The sequence below is a fragment of the Rhinopithecus bieti genome, unplaced genomic scaffold (genome assembly GCF_001698545.2).
Source record: "Rhinopithecus bieti isolate Rb0 unplaced genomic scaffold, ASM169854v2 scaffold_35884, whole genome shotgun sequence".
Lineage (NCBI taxonomy): Eukaryota > Metazoa > Chordata > Mammalia > Primates > Cercopithecidae > Rhinopithecus > Rhinopithecus bieti.
Genome location: NW_016814992.1, coordinates 280,167 through 296,078, shown reverse-complemented (window position 1 = coordinate 296,078; position 15,912 = coordinate 280,167). Strand labels below are relative to the sequence as shown.

Genomic DNA, 15,912 nt, shown 5'->3' with positions numbered 1-15,912 from the left:
TAGCAGGAAGAGCCGCAGACAAAACCGAATTAAAGAAGGAAGGGGTTTATTCCACCGGGAGCATCGGTAAGACTTCCTGTCTCAAGAGCCGAGCTCCCCGAGTAAGCAATTCCTGTCCTTTTTAATGGCTCACAACTCTAAGGGGGTCTGTGTGAGAGGGTCATGATCGATTGAGCAAGCAGGGGGTATGTGACTGGGGGTTGCATACACTGGTAGTTAGAAGGCAACAGAATAGGACAGGGATCTTCACAGTGCTTTTTTAATGCAAATAGCCTATTAGGTCAGGGGTTGATCTTTAACTACCAGGCCCAGGGTGTGGCGCCGGGCCATCTGCTTGTGGATTTCATTTCTGCCTTTTAGTTTTCACTTTTTCTTTCTTTGGAGGCAGAAATTGGGCATAAGACAATATGAGGGGTGGTTTCTGTCTTACTGTGGCTGAAGCTGGTATCCTGTATGCAAGACATAGTCCTCTTTATTCTTCCCTCTCCTCTCTTCGAGTGGAAAAAAGGGGCCTCTTTCGGAGCTGCGGACTGTGCTGCCTGGCGTTGGGAGAGGGGTAGTGCAAGCACTCTTTTAGCCGTCCTGGCTGGTGTCTCAGTAGGTCACGTACCACACAAGTCCACTGGCTCTGAGCCCAGCTCAGCACCAGGACTTGCCAGGAGTTGCAGTCCTTGTGGCTTAGAGTGCCTTTCAAGTTCGTTTAGAGCCAGCCCCAGGGCACTTAAGCTCGCATTGGTAAGGCTTGCCAGAATTCAAGTTCCCACTACTGGGATAGGCGTTTGAGCGATTCCTCTCTGGCTAGGGCTGGTCTAAATGTTCGCTTTGTAAGTGGGCATTGGCCTCAGCCCGATTTACTTTCCCCTGTGACAGGACAACACTGAATTCGGTGCAAAGTCTCATAATTGCTGTGCTTTTCTTCTCCCAAGCACATAGATTCTCTCTCTGCAGCCCATGGCCGAGGCCAGGAGGTGGGGGAGGGGTGGCGTCAGCAATTCAAGACTGTCTTTCCTACCCTCTTTGGTGCATCTTTCAGTGATCTGAAGTTAAAACCTGGTACTGATTTCTGGTTCTTATGAAGGTGCCTTTTTTGTGATAGTTGTTAAATTTGGTGTTCCTGCAGGGCTGATGATCAATAAAGCCATCTATTCTCTCCCAACCCAGATTTTTTTTTTTTTTTTTTTCTGAGATGGAGTCTCAAATGGAGTCTGAGATGTCGTCCAGGCTGGAGTGCAGTGGCGTGATCTTTGCTCACTGCAAGCTCTGCCTCCCGGGTTCACGCCATTCTCCCGCCTCAGCCTCCCAAGTAGCTGGGACTATAGGCGCCCCTCACAACGCCTGGCTAATTTTGTGTTTGTATTTTTAGTAGAGACGGGGTTTCACCGTGTTAGCCAGGATGGTCTCAATCTCCTGACCGCGTGATCCGCCCGCCTCGGCCTCCCGAAGTGCTGGGATTACAGGCGTGAGCCACCACGCCTGGCCACAACCCAGACTTTTAAGAATAAAATTCTATAACTTTTTGAAAAGATTGCTACTAAATATTTTATTTTATACGTACAAAAAGGAACTCAGAAGTAGATGTATTACTGTTATAAAGCAACTTATCAATTTAATTATGAGATATTTGTTTAGTATCTGCTATGAACCAAAGTACTGTGTAACACACTGTGAACAAAACAGACAAGATCCAGGGCCTCCTGGAACTGACATTTTAGTGGAGAACGTAGACCATAAACATTATGGTTTGAGGTGCTTATTACTTATTCACATGGAAGTATTCAGTAGACCATATGATATATTGCCTGCATCCCAGAGATGAACTGTAGATTAGTAATGTAAGTTAAGGAAAGATCGGAATACATATTGCATTTATAGCATTGGCTATGTATAAGATCACTTTGCAAGAGATTGTGGAAGCAAGTAGAGTGCATGAGCTCTGAAGAACTCCATCAATTAAACAGTTGCAGGAGGAAGGATCTATAGACAGATTGAGAAGTAGTTGCTGAGAGAAAATCTAGAATCCAGAGTGTTTAGAATGGAAGAAGTGAGTCAGTTGTGTTGGATGCTATTTAGCAGTCATTTAGGATGAGGATGGATTAAACTTGGTACATAGAGATTGTGACTTTAGTATTAGTGTTTCAGTGGTTTCAGAAGGAAAGACGTTAGATGGAAATGAATTAAACAGTGAATGGAAGGAGAGAAAGGAGAGATGGGCTCATTACAGATAGTGGCTCATGTCTGTAATCCTAGCACTTTGGGAGACCAAGGCAGGAGGATTGCTTGAGCCCAGGGGTTCAAAACTAGCCTGAGTAACATAGTAAGACCCCATCTCTGCAAAAAATTTAAAAATTAGCCAGATGTGGTGGCATACACCAGTAGTCCCAGCTACTCAGGAGGCAGAGACTGCAGTGAGCCATGATCGTACCATTGCACTCTAGCCTGGGTGACAGGGTGAGATCCTGTCTCTCTAGAAAAAAAAAAGAAGAAATAACAACTCTTGAGAAAAACAAGCACTACATAAACTGCTGCCTTACCTTCATGATTCTATACAAACGAATAGCTGAGATTTTTCTCTTTTCATCTTCATCTTCCAGGCCTTCTTCTGCAGCCTCATGAGATCATCATTGCTACCATGAGCATTGCTGCCGCCCTTTCGGGAGGTTTGCTTGTAAAGGGAGCACAGAAGTGAGATTGCACTGGAGGGTATGAGGGGTTAGGACAGTGGGGCTGACCTTTACACTGGAATGGAAAACCTACTCCTCCACTGTGAAAGGAAGGAAGGGCAAATAAGTATAGATTCCTGTAAGTTTGTACATTTGAAAGTGGGAAAATGATTGTTTTATTTGGAGCTGAGCCCTAGAGAGGCAGAAGAGTGTTGGATTAAAGAGAAAGATGATATAAAATGAATTCTTGAAGAATGGATCCACTCCTGTAGGCAAAGTAACTGAGTAGAGAAAAGAGCATGCTTGCTGGGTGATTCTTGGGTCTTTGCTATGGTTGGAAGCCATTGCTGGTTTTGATATTTGCAATGGTTTTGTGATTTTTCTCCCCCCACCTCTAGAGGGAGGGATAGGGTTATATAAGAGGGTTTTCCCCCCTCCCTAGGAAGAAGGGTAGGGTTGGCTGGGCACAGTAGCTCACGCATGTAATGCCAGCACTCTGGGAGGCCAAGGCCGGGTGGATCACGAGGTCAGGAGATCGAGACCATTCTGGCCAATGTGGTGAAACCCCGTCTCTACAAAAATACAAAAAAGTGCCCCGGCGTGGTGGTGCACACCTGTACTGCCAGCTACTCAAGAGGCTGAGTCAAGGGAATCGCTTGAACCCAGGAGGTGGAGATTGCAGTGAGCTGAGATCGCGCCACTGCACTCCAGCCTGGCGACAGAGCGAGACTCTGTCTCAAAAAAAAAAAAAAAAAAACAACAACAAAAACATACAAAAAAAAGCAAAACAAAAAAAGAAGGATAGGGTTATATAGATGGTTAGAGTCATCCAATCATGTAAAACTCAGTTAATTGTGATTTCTCACTGGGAATAATTGCAACAAGACCTTCTCAGCCTTAAAAATTATATACGGAATGTAATCTAACTTTTTTGTTTCTGAGACTATCATTAGTGGGACGCTCTGATTGTTAAAGTGACTGCTCTAGGTTCAGTTTAACAAGTTTTTTCCTAATGCACACCACAGTGTTAGGCTCTGCCATCTTTGAAAGTTAAAATCCTTGCCCTAAGCAGCACCTGCCTGTGGTGAGAAGGGTACATGCTGTGAGAGCAGTGTGTACCCTGTGCCAGGGAAGCACTGAAATGGTACCTTCTCCTGAACAGGCTGGTGGACAAATTTGGGGTTGTCCTGGGACCCTGCCAGGAGGGATGACTAGAGTCAATTGCCTTGGAACTTAGAACATCCGTTGTTTAAATTCATTTTTGTAGTAGAAAATAGTGCATGATGGCTCATTCCTGTAATCCTAGTACTTTGAGAGGCCAAGGGAGGCCGATTGCTTAAGTCCAGGAGTTCGAGACCAGCTTGGACAACATGGTGAAACCCTGTGTCTAAAAAAATTAACAAAAAAAATTAGCCAGGCCTTGTGGTGTGTACCTGTTTTCTCAGCTACTAGGGAGTCTGAGGTGGGAGGATCACCTCAGCCCAAGGAGGTTGAAGCTGCAGTGAGCCGTAATTGTACCACTGCACTCCAGCCCAGGTGACAGTGAGACCTTGTCTCAAAAGAAGGAAAAATAATAATGATAAAGAAAATAAAAGAATGGCTACAGTGCCAGGTCAGACCGTAAAAACCAGTGAAAATATTACATATTTTCAGTAAGAAATATTTTAAACAGTATTGTTTAAACATTTAGAAGTTAAGAATTTTTAAGCATGATACTCATTTTGAATGCTAGTATTGAGAAAATATTATTTCATTGGTAAAGTAGATTTCAGATTTTGTAGAGAATTTTGAATTTTGTAGAGAATTTTGAATGAGATGAGTGCTTTTTTTTTTTTTTTTTTGAGGCGGAGTCTCGCTCTGTCGCTGGGACTGGAGTGCAAGTGGCCAGATCCTCAGCTCACTGCAAGCTCCCGCCTTCCCGGGTTACGCCATTCCTCGCTGCCTCAGCTCCCTGAGTAGCTGGGACTACAGGCGCCCGCCACCTCGGCCCGGCTAGTGATTTTGTATGTTTAGTAGAGACGGGGTTCCCATTGACCGTGTTAAGCCAGGATGTCCTCGATCTCCCTGACTCGTGATCCCGTCTCGGCCCTGATGAGTGCTTTTAAGGGGCTACAGTCAATGATTCTCTTATGTTTAACTTGTTAGAAACTTCTGACTTTAGTTTTATTTGTGATGCACTTTTAAAAAATGTAGTAAGTATTACCAGCTATAAATGAAATAATGAAAATCAACGATTTTATGTATTTATTTTGGAAGTAACTGATGAACATTGGAAAAGAGTGGGCTGCAGGAAGGAGAGGGCAGTGAGAACATTATTGAGTCCCTGTAATAAGCCAGATATTGTACCAGGTACTTCCATGCATAGCTTTAACAGAATCTTAGTAAGTGTAGGTATCATTGACATCCCCATTTAACAGATGAGAAAAGTCATCACTAAAATGATTTGCCCTGAGGCAGCTGGCTAGTGGTAAAAGTCAGGATTTAATTTCAATTCTTTGGCTTCATTGCCTGTTGTTGTTGTTGTTGTTGTTACAGAGTTTTGCTCGGTCACCCAGGCTGAAGTGCAGTGGTGCAGTGTTGGCTCACTGCAACCTCCGCTTCCCAAGGTTCAAGCGATTCTCCTGCCTCAGCCTTCCAAGAAACTGGGATTACCGGCACACGCCATCACGCTAATTTTTGTATTTTTAGTAGGGATGGGCCATGTTGGCCAGGTTGATCTCAAGCTTCTGACCTCAAGTGATCCACCCGCCTCAGCCTCCCAAAGTGCTGGGATTACAGGCGTGAGCCACCGTGCTGGCTGCCAGTGTTCTTTAGAGAGAGAGCAAGAGTGAGAGAGAGAGAGAGAGAAAATTAAAAGGTTTTATATGTGATTTTTTTGTTTAATAGCAGAAAGGCAGTATTGAGAAATAAAGTGGGATTGCCTGCATTGGCCAAAGTCTGGAGCAGTTGTCAAGGTGGTATGCAACAGTGGTGTATCTACTGTTGATACATGAGATCCATTTGCCCGGTAGTAATATTGATGGAGGTGGGTGGTAGGGAGGAATATCTGTGAGCTACCTTGAAAATTCAGGATTTGCAAAAGGTCTCTCATTTGTTTGCATCGTCTGAGAGAGATGTGTTTTCAGTGATTGAATGGAACTGGGGAAGTGTGTGTATATGGATATAATAGATTTTTGTTGTTGTTCAGGCTTAAGTTAATTGCTACCCATAACTGAGTTGTCAGTCTTTCAGATACTTGGGATGTCTGTGAATCTCTAAATAGATAAACATTGGCATAAGAGTTCTGAGAGGATATATTTTTTGATAACTATATCTGTTCTCAGAAATACCTTTTGGACATGTGGAAAATCAACTCGGTTAATATTTTATATATGAATGGCAAATACAGATTTTTAACACAAAGTATAAATCTAAGAGAATATGAAAAGGGTTTGTGTATGTGTTGTATGTTGGTTTGAGGGAAAAAAAATCATACTAAACATTTTATGCCTCACAGTCCTAGAAAGCTCTTCAGTCATCTCCACTAACCACTTTTTTAAATGTTCCCAGGTCATTGAATCTTTGGGAATTATCATTTATAAAGCACTGGACTATGGTTTGAAGGAAAATGAAGAAAGGGAACTAAGCCCTCCGCTAGAGCAGCTCATCGACCGCATGGCCAACACGGTGGAAGCTGACGGCAGCAATGACGAGGGCTATGAGGCTGCAGAAGAAGGCCCGGAAGATGAAGAGGATGAAAAGAGGAAAATCTCAGCTATTCGGTCGTATAGAGATGTCATGAAGGTAAGGCAGCATTTTATGCAGTGCTTGTTTTTTTTCAGGAGTTACTATTTCTTCTTTTTTTGTCCCCCTGGAGAGATGGTCTCACTCTGTCGCCCAGGCTAGAGTGCAGTGATGTGATGATGGCTCACTGCAGCCTCTGCCTCGTGAGTAGCTGGGACTACAGGTGTATGCCACTACACTTGGCTCATTTTTAAATTTTTTGCAGAGATGGGGTCTTGCTGTGTTGCTCAGGTTGGTTTTGAAACCCTGGGCTCAAGTGATCCTCCTGCTGTGGCCTCCCAGAGTATTGGGATTACAGAAATGAGCCACTGTGTCCAGACCGTTATTTTTTAAAACTTGAATGGTTGACACATATCTGTATTTATTTAAAAATAATAAAGAAAGAAGAGTGATTCAGCGTTTAATAATAGTTCCCAGACTTGTCAGCAGCCTGAACATGGACATTTGTGATTGAATCATAACTCAAGAAACCGCCTTTAGATATTATATGCCCCTTATCATTACATATCACGTGTCCGCATGACTGGGCATTATGTCTTCAGTTGACCTCTGTATTGCCTTTTTTCTAGAGTAAATAACAACTGTGATCCACTTACTTACATGAAGATTTTGCATCTCAAGTATAACAACTGATTGTTTTAGGTTTTCTTGACTTACCTAGTGGTATTTATATGTAATGAAGCAAGTTTGGTTGGTTGTACTTAATTTCTCTCTTTTAAATTTTGCTGTGTACTTGAAGGTCATCATTTCTACCATGCCAAATGTGCAGAGATTAACATCAAACATATTTGTCAAATTAGCCATAAAAGCGTTCTGTTTTCAGTTACTTATATATGATATTTGCTAGGTTTTACACTTATATATGATATATAAACTTATATATGATATTTACTAGGTTTTATAAGCAGTGTCAATCTCTTATTTTCCAGCTTTTCATAAAGTGTTTCAGAGACAGGACTATAGAGGCACTGTGACAATGGTAGTTTTCAAGTGTGCTGAGTGCCCCTGTTCCTTAGGCCTCCTTCGATGGTACAACTCTCAAAGACTCTGGAAAGAACCATACAAGTTATTATTCTTATGAAATTCAGATATATTATTTTGTTCTTTTAAGATGTGTAGTGCTTCTCATTTTAAATCAACAGGCTAACACATAAATTACATACATATAATACACAAACAAATAGAAATTTGATGTGTTTTATTTATTTTATGTTTTCTAGATGTTAAGGTTTATTTTTTAAAAACATGTAAACACACTTAAAGGCCAGTTAAACTTTCTGCAGACCACAAATGACCTGCTTGTTCTGTGGAAGACCATTGATAAATAGTGATTGAAAACATGAAGAGTAAAATGTTTTACATTAAGAAACAAAACCGGCCGGGCACGGTGGCTCAAGCCTGTAATCCCAGCACTTTGGGAGGCCGAGACGGGCGGATCACGAGGTCAGGAGATCGAGACCCTCCTGGCTAACCCGGTGAAACCCCGTCTCTACTAAAAAATACAAAAAACTAGCCGGGCGAGGTGGCGGGCGCCTGTAGTCCCAGCTACTCGGGAGGCTGAGGCAGGAGAATGGCGTGAACCCGAAAGGCGGAGCTTGCAGTGAGCTGAGATCCGGCCACTGCACTCCAGTTTGGGCTACAGAGCGAAAGTCTGTCTCAAAAAAAAAAAGAAGCAAAACCACTCATACATCTGAAAGTGAGCTAACAGTATTTTGGTGGTGTGTGTGTTGGCGGAAGTATGCATAAGAAGTGGTGAAAGAGGAAAGGAACACCCACCTAACCAACTAGATCCGTAAAATCAGCCTTGGCACCAGTAATGTAATATGTCATAGCCAGATTGCTGTCTTAAACTACAGGTTTGGAAGATGAGGTTCAGAGAGTAATTGCAATTTTAAAATTCTTATTCAATGACATTAAATATCTTAACTTATAAAAAATTATTGGACATTTAGAAGTTTGAATGGACACCTTTTATTTTTTAATTTGAGCTACTGTGGTTCCCTAACTTATTGCTATCGTTATATGAAAAATGAATAGTTAAAAGGGTACTTACAAAGACAGGTTATTGGCTTGGCATGGTAGTTCACACCTGTAATCCCAGCATTTTGGGAGGCCGAGGCAGGTAGATCACTTGAGGCCAGGAGTTCAAGACCAGCTGGCCAACATGGGGAAACCCATGTTGTCTCTACTAAAAAAAAAGTACAAAATTAATCAGGTGTGGTGGCATGTACCTGTAGTCCCAGCTAGTCAGGAGGCTGAGGCATGAGAATCTGTTGAAGCTGGGAGGTGGAGGTTGCATTAAGCCGAGAGCGCACCACTGCACTCCAGCCTGGGTGACAGAGCGAGGCTCTGTCTCAAAAAAAAAAATAAATAAATAAAAATTTTAAAGGTTTTATAGATTGAAAGAAAACTGAAGATTACCGATTCTATTAGAAATTTTATTGGAGAATATCACAACCTTACCTGTTGTTTCTTGGTTTCCATGCTAATCAGAACTGACCCATAAAATTCTCCACATCTGTAACTGTTCTGAATGTTCCATGTAGCTGAATGAGAAGAAAAATAATTACTAAAACATTTTACAAGTAAATGGACATTTTAAAATACTATAAAACCCATGATTCCTCATCATATAGTGCAGATATGAGTTTGTGGTTTGGTTAGCAGGTTGAAAACCTCAATTCATAAATTGACTCGTTGTTTACTTTATTGGAAGAGAATACAAGAATTGTCTGAAGAATTGTAACTCTCCTTGTTTGAAGTAGAAATGTGAAACTAAGTTTGATTGATACAAATAATGCGATGTTTAAGAACTTGAAACAATTTGTTTTCAATTCTTAGCAAGCAAGATCCTCTTTAATGTGTAACTTTTGTCCAGGATAGTCTTTTATTCCAACTAATCTATTAATTTGTTATGTTTTAGTATGGTACATTGTAGTTGAAAAGTGCCTTTATATCCCCCTTCTATTACTGGAGCGTTATGATAACACTGTGAGGTAGATTGGGCAGGCATTCCAATGCCCATTTCACAGAGTCAGTCAGGGGAAGAGTAATGTTAGAGTGGAATGCTAGCTTCAGAGTTCTAACATTAAATCTAGAATTATTTATCCAGTATAATGTCTCAACAATAAAGGTAAAATATCAGCCAGGATGGATCACTTGAGCCCAGGAGGTTGAGGCTGCAGTGGGCAGTAATGGTGCCGTGGCACTCAAGCCTGGGTGTTACAGTGAGATCTTTTTTTGTTTTGTTTTGTTCTGTTTTGTTTCTAAAAAAAAAAAAAAGGCAAAATATCTTCTCTGACAAACACAGAAAATTTGTCACCAGCAGACCTTGACTAAAGGCAGTGCTAAAGAGTATACATCAGGCAGAAGGCAGTCCATGTCTGGTAGAAATTAGGAGATGCAGAAGATTTGAAGAGCAAAGAAAATTAAACATGGGCCGGACATGGTGGCTCACACCTGTAATCCCAGAACTTTGGGAGGCCGAGGCAGGTGGATCACTTGAAGTCAGGAGTTCACGACCAGCCTGGCCAACATAGTGAAACCCCATCTCTACTAAAAATACAAAAAATTAGCTGGGCGTGGTGGCGCATGCCTGAAAGCCCAGCTACTTGGGAGGCTGAGGCAGGAGAATGGCTTGAACCTGGGAGGCAGAGGTTGCAGTGAGCCAAGATTGTGCCCCTGCGCTCCAGCCTGGGCGATAGAGCAAGACTCCATCTCAAAAAAAAAAAAAAAAAGAAACATGAAAACAAATCTAAATGAATATTAACAGCAAAAAATAATAATAATGTCTTACATGATGTAGAATATATTTAGAATTAAAATATGTAACAGTAGCACAAAATTGTGTGGGAGTAAGTGGAGTTAGTGTTCTAAGACCTCGGCATTGACTGGGAAGAGGTTAAAGCACTAATTTATTAGTGCTAACCTTTATTAGGAAAGCCACTAAAGCCTAACCTTTATTAGAAAAGCCACTAAAAATAAATAAAAGAATTTGTAAATATCAGGCCAATAGGGAAGTGGGCAGGTGAAGCTAATAAAATTACTGGTAATCCAAAAGAAGAGATGGAAAGAATTGAAAAGGAGTATAGAACAGGGAAAACAAGTAGAAGATGGTAATTGGACACCGAAATATATTGGTAATTACATTAAATGTGAATATTCTAAATGTATACTGTTCAATACAGTAGTTACTAGCCACATGTGACTGTTAGTCACTTGAAATGTGTTTCGTCTGAATTGACACGGACTGAGAGTACAAAATCTATGCTGGATTCCAAACGCTTGGTACCGAAAAAAGGATGTAAAATGCCTCGTTGACCGGGTGCGGTGGCTCATGCCTATAATCCCAGCACTTTGGGAGGCTGAGGTGGGCGGATCATTTGAGATCAGGAGTTAGAGACCTGACCACCATGGTGAAACCCCGTCTATACTAAAAAGACAGAAACCTTAGCCAGGCATGGTGGTGCACGCCTGTAATTGCAGCTACTTGGGAGGCTGGGGCAGGAGAATCACTTGAACTTGGGAGGCAGAGGTTGCAGTGAGCCACGATCACGCCAGTGCACTCCAGCCTGGGCAACAGAGTAAGACTCCGTCTTGAAAAAAAAAAAAAGAAAGCCTCATTAATAATTTTTGTATTGGCTATAATTTGAAGTATTACAATAATATATATTATTGGATTAACTAAAATCTATAATCAAAGTTAATTTCACTTGTTTCTTTTTACTTTTTTTGATGTGGCTACTAGAAAATTTAAAACTACATACACGGTTCACACTGTATTTCTGAGGATTGTACTAGCCTAACTAATACTCTAATTTTAAAAGACACAGATTTTATACTGCATTAAAATACAAAATCCAGTCATATGTTGTTTACAGAGTAGACACTATAAATAGGACATAGAAAGCTTGAGTAAAAGAATGGACGAATACAACATTCTAACCAAAAGAAAAGTATCACAGTTACTATTTTAATATAAAATGGACCTAAAAGCAGAAAGCATTACTAGAGATAAAAAAGGATGCTTACTTATAAAAAGTTCAATTCACTAAGGAGAAATAGCATTCATAAATTTATGTGCACCTAATAACATAGCCTATAACGGTAGCATTGAACAACATTCAAACAAATAAATCAAAACTAAAAGGGAAAGTAGACAAATTTACAACCATAGTGGGAGGTTTTACATACCTCTCTTCGTATCAGTACAAATATAGAATGTTTAGACAATGAGAATAACAAACCTGACTTAACATTAATAGGACATGCCACCAGACACTGCAGTTTACACATTCTTTTCAGGTATAAATGGAACAATTAAAAATTTCTCCATATTCTAGGCCTTAAAGCAAGTCTTAACAAATTTCAAAGGGTTAAAATTACATAGGAAATGTTCTGTTACCATAGTGGAATTAAGCCAGATATGAATAATAAAAAGATTTTATTATTTCCACATATACTTGGAAATTAAAAAACTGCTTTTAAATGCCCGAAGAGTCAAAGAAGAAATCACAATGGAAATAAACTGAATAACGAATGCCTGGATGCAGACTAGGCTCAGTGGCTCATGCCTATAATCCCAGCACTTTGGGAGGCCAAGGCAGGTAGATCGCTTGAGGCTAAGAGCAAATATGCTGCATAAAGGGGTGATGCACATCCCGGGCAGGACAGTGTGGGACAGTGTGAGATTTCACCATGCAACTCAGAACAGCATATAATTTAAAGCTTAGGATTGGCCGGGCGCGGTGGCTCAAGCCTGTAATCCCAGCACTTTGGGAGGCCGAGACGGGCGGATCACAAGGTCAGGAGATGGCGACCATCCTGGTGTACACGGTGAACCCCCGTCTCTACTAAAAATACAGAAACACTAGCCGGCGCGACGGTGGCAGGCCCTGTAGTCCGCCTACTTGGGAGGCTGAGGCAGGAGAATGGCGGGAACCCCGGGAGGCGAGCTTGGTGAGCTGGATCCGCCACTGCACTCCAGCCTGGGCTGCAGAGCAAGACTCCTGCCTCAAAAAAAAAAAAAAAAAAAAGCTTAGGATTTATTTGTTTCTGGAATTTTCCATTTAATATTTTCGGACGCAGTTGACCACAGGTAAATGAAGCCATGGAGAGTGAAACTGTACATTAGGAGGAACTATTGTACTTTAAATCCTAATAATTGCTAAGAAGAAAATGCAGAATGCAGTGATTAAAAAGTAACAGAGAGGCCAGGTGCAGTGGTTCACACTTGTAATCCCAGCACTTTGTGAGGCCGAGGTGGACAGATCACCTGAGGTCAGGAGTTTGAGGCCAGCCTGGCCAACATGGTGAAACTCTGTCTCTACTAAAAATACAAAAAATAGTCGAGCATAGTGGTGTGAGCCTGTAATCCCAGCTACTTGGGAGGCTGAGGCAGGAGAATCGCTTGAACCTGGGAAGTGGAGGTTGCAGTGAGCCAAGATCACGCCACTTCACTCCAGCCTGGGCAACAAGAGTGAAACCCCATTTCAAAAAAAGAGTAACAGAGAAATTAGAGGTGAGTAGTGCATCTAGAAAGGACAAACGGGGAAGACGTTCTAAGCAGGTGACATTGAAATCAACACCTGGAGGGTGAAGAATCAGCAAAAAGATTGGTGTGTTTTAAAGAAACAAGTCTAGGATTACCAAAACAAAGTGGAAAGAAGAGCCACAAATGGGATTTGAGAGGTAGGTGTGAACTATAGATGATGAAGGACTTGAGGAACACAGAAGAGTTTGGGATTTAAGTTCAGTGGGAGTCACTGGCCCTCCCGTGCCTGGGACATTCTTTCCTTAGGTCTGTGCATGGCTCACTCCAATCTTCCTTGAGCTCTCTGCTCTGGTGCCACCTACTGACCAGTCTTTCCAGGTTATCGCCCCTCCCCAGCACTGGCCTCATTTTCTACCTCTCACCTGCTTTCTCTCTCTCTCTCTCTCTCTCTCTCTCTCTCTCTCTTTTTCTTTCTTTCTTTTCTCTCTTCTCTCTTCTCTTTCCTCTCTCTCTCTCTCTCTCTCTCTCTCTCTCTCTCTCTGAGTGCAGTGACGTGATGGCGTGATCTCGGCTCACTATAGCCTCCACCTCCCGGGTTCAAGCAATTCTCCTGCCTCAGCCTCCCGAGTAGCTGGGATTACAGGCACCCGCCACCACATCCAGCTAATTTTTGTATTTTTGGTAGACACGGGGTTTCACTATGTTGGCCAGGCTGGCCTCAAACTCCTGACCTCAGGTGATCCACCCACTTCAGCCTCCTAAAGTGCTGAGATTGCAGGCGTGAGCCACCACATCTGGCCTATTTTTCTTAATAGTAGCTGTTATTCCCAACGTGTGTGTGTATGTGTATGTTTAAGGGTCTGAGACACCCATTACTAGTTTTGAGAGGAACAGGACATTGACTTGCTCAATACTGTATTAGTCCTTTTTCACACTGCTGATAAAGACATAACCTGAAAACGGGAAGAAAAATAGGTTTAATGGACTCACAGTTCCACGTGGCTAAGGAGGCCTCATAATCATGGCGGAAGTCAAGGAGGAGCAAGTCACATCTTACATGGATGGCAGCAGGCCAAAAAAGAGCTTGTGCAGGGAAACTCCCCCTTGTAAAACCATCAGATCTCATGAGACTTATTCACTGTGGGGAGAACAGCACGGGGAAGACCTGCCCCCATGATTCAGTTACCTCCTACCAGGTCCCTCCTACAACACGTGGGAATTCAAGATAGATTTGGGTGGGGACACAGCCAAACCATATCAAATGCTGTGTCTTCTTTCTGCCATGGTGCCTGGTACGTAGTCCGCACTTGGTGAGTATTGTTTGAATGAATGATTGAATGCTTTTAAGCAGGGGATGAACATAATCCAAATTGCATTTATAAAAGATTTTGCCTGTCAAGTGGAGAAGAACCGTGTAGATGTGTGAGAGAGGAAGTTAGGAGTCCTCTAATGAAAGAAAATGGTGGCTGTGACTGTGATGATGGTGGAGGAGATGGAGAAAAGTAGAGAGCTGTCAGGTGGTATATTTTGAAGGTAGAAACAACAAGACTTACTGATGGATTGGATATGAGTGGTATGGGAATAAAGAATAATCAAGGATGACTGTCAGCTGGGCATGGTGCCGCACACCTGTAATCCCAGCTACTCAGGAGGCTGAGGCAGGAGTATTGCCCGAGCCCAAGAGTTCAAGACCAACTTGGGCAACAATGCAAGACCCTATATTAATGGGGGAAAAAAGGATGACTTTTAGAGTTGTTTGAGCTGTCTTTGTGACTTCTGAGTGGAAATGCTAAGTACATGGCCATACGTTTTTAGCATAAAGGGCTGGCCTGGAATAGGGATTGAGGAGTTGTCAGCCTACAGGTGGCATTTAAAGCCATTAGACTAGACAAGGGCAGCTACAGTAAGCAGAGGATCCCCAAAGATCCAAGACTGAGCCTCCAAAAACCTCAGCATTTCAGTGTAATTTAGAAGTCCATACGTAGAGCAAAGAGGAGAGACAGATTTATATAACAGGTTACATAAACCAGTCCTCTCTTTTTTTTTTTTTTTGAGACGGAGTCTCGCTCTGTCGCCCAGGCTGGAGTGCAGTGGCGCAATCTCGGCTCACTGCAAGCTCCACCTCCCGGGTTTACGCCATTCTCCTGCCTCAGCCTCCCGGTAGCTGGGACTACAGGCGCCCGCCATCTCGCCCGGCTAGTTTTTTTGTATTTTTTAGTAGAGACGGGGTTTCACCGTGTAGACCAGGATGGTCTCGATCTCCTGACCTCGTGATCCACCTGTCTCGGCCTCCCAAAGTGCTGGGATTACAGGCTTGAGCCACCGCGCCCGGCCAGTCCTCTCTTTTTAGAGATAAATGGAAACCCAGCAATGTTAAATAACCTGTCCAAGGTCATATAATCTAATTTTGTCCCCCTAACCCCTGATGTCCCTTTTTTGTAACTATAAAAATGATTTTGTTGCATGCTTACTGTATACCATGCTCTATGCTTTAAGTACTTTAAGAACATTATTCTCTTTAATATAAAGATAATTACATTTATTTTAGGGTAGAATGGAAAAGAACTTGGGCTCCAAAGTCAGACTACCTGGTTTCGGTTCCATTTCTGCCATTGACTAGCTGTGTAACCTTGGGCAAATTACTTAGCTGGTCTAAATCTCAGTTTCCTGATCTCTAAATTGGGTTTTTGTAAGGGACCCCTTGCAATTCCATATGAATTTTAGGATCAGCCTTTTCATTTCTTAAAGAAAGGCTGTTGGGATTTTGTTAGGGATTGCATTCAATCTGTTGATCACTTTGGGTAATGCTGTTGCCTTCACCATATTGTCTCCCAACGTATGAATACAAGATGTCTTTCTGTTTATTTAGGTGTTCTTTAACTTCTTTTACAATATTTTGTACTCTTCAGTGTATAAGTCTTACACCTCCTTAGCAAAATTCCTTAGCAAAATTTTCTTAGCAAATTCCTTAGCAAA

General features: G+C 42.1%; 1 protein-coding gene across 8 annotated transcripts in view; it reads left to right on the top strand.

The window, feature by feature from the left end:
• Nucleotides 1–15,912, top strand: part of SPIRE1 (spire type actin nucleation factor 1) — a 196,318-nt gene that overhangs the window by 91,616 nt on the left and 88,790 nt on the right. For all 8 annotated transcript variants that reach the window (XM_017852884.1, XM_017852882.1, XM_017852878.1 and 5 more), the window contains one exon: nucleotides 6,210–6,443. In XM_017852884.1, coding sequence (XP_017708373.1) covers nucleotides 6,210–6,443 — 234 coding nt within the window. The remainder of the gene's footprint in view (nucleotides 1–6,209; nucleotides 6,444–15,912) is intronic.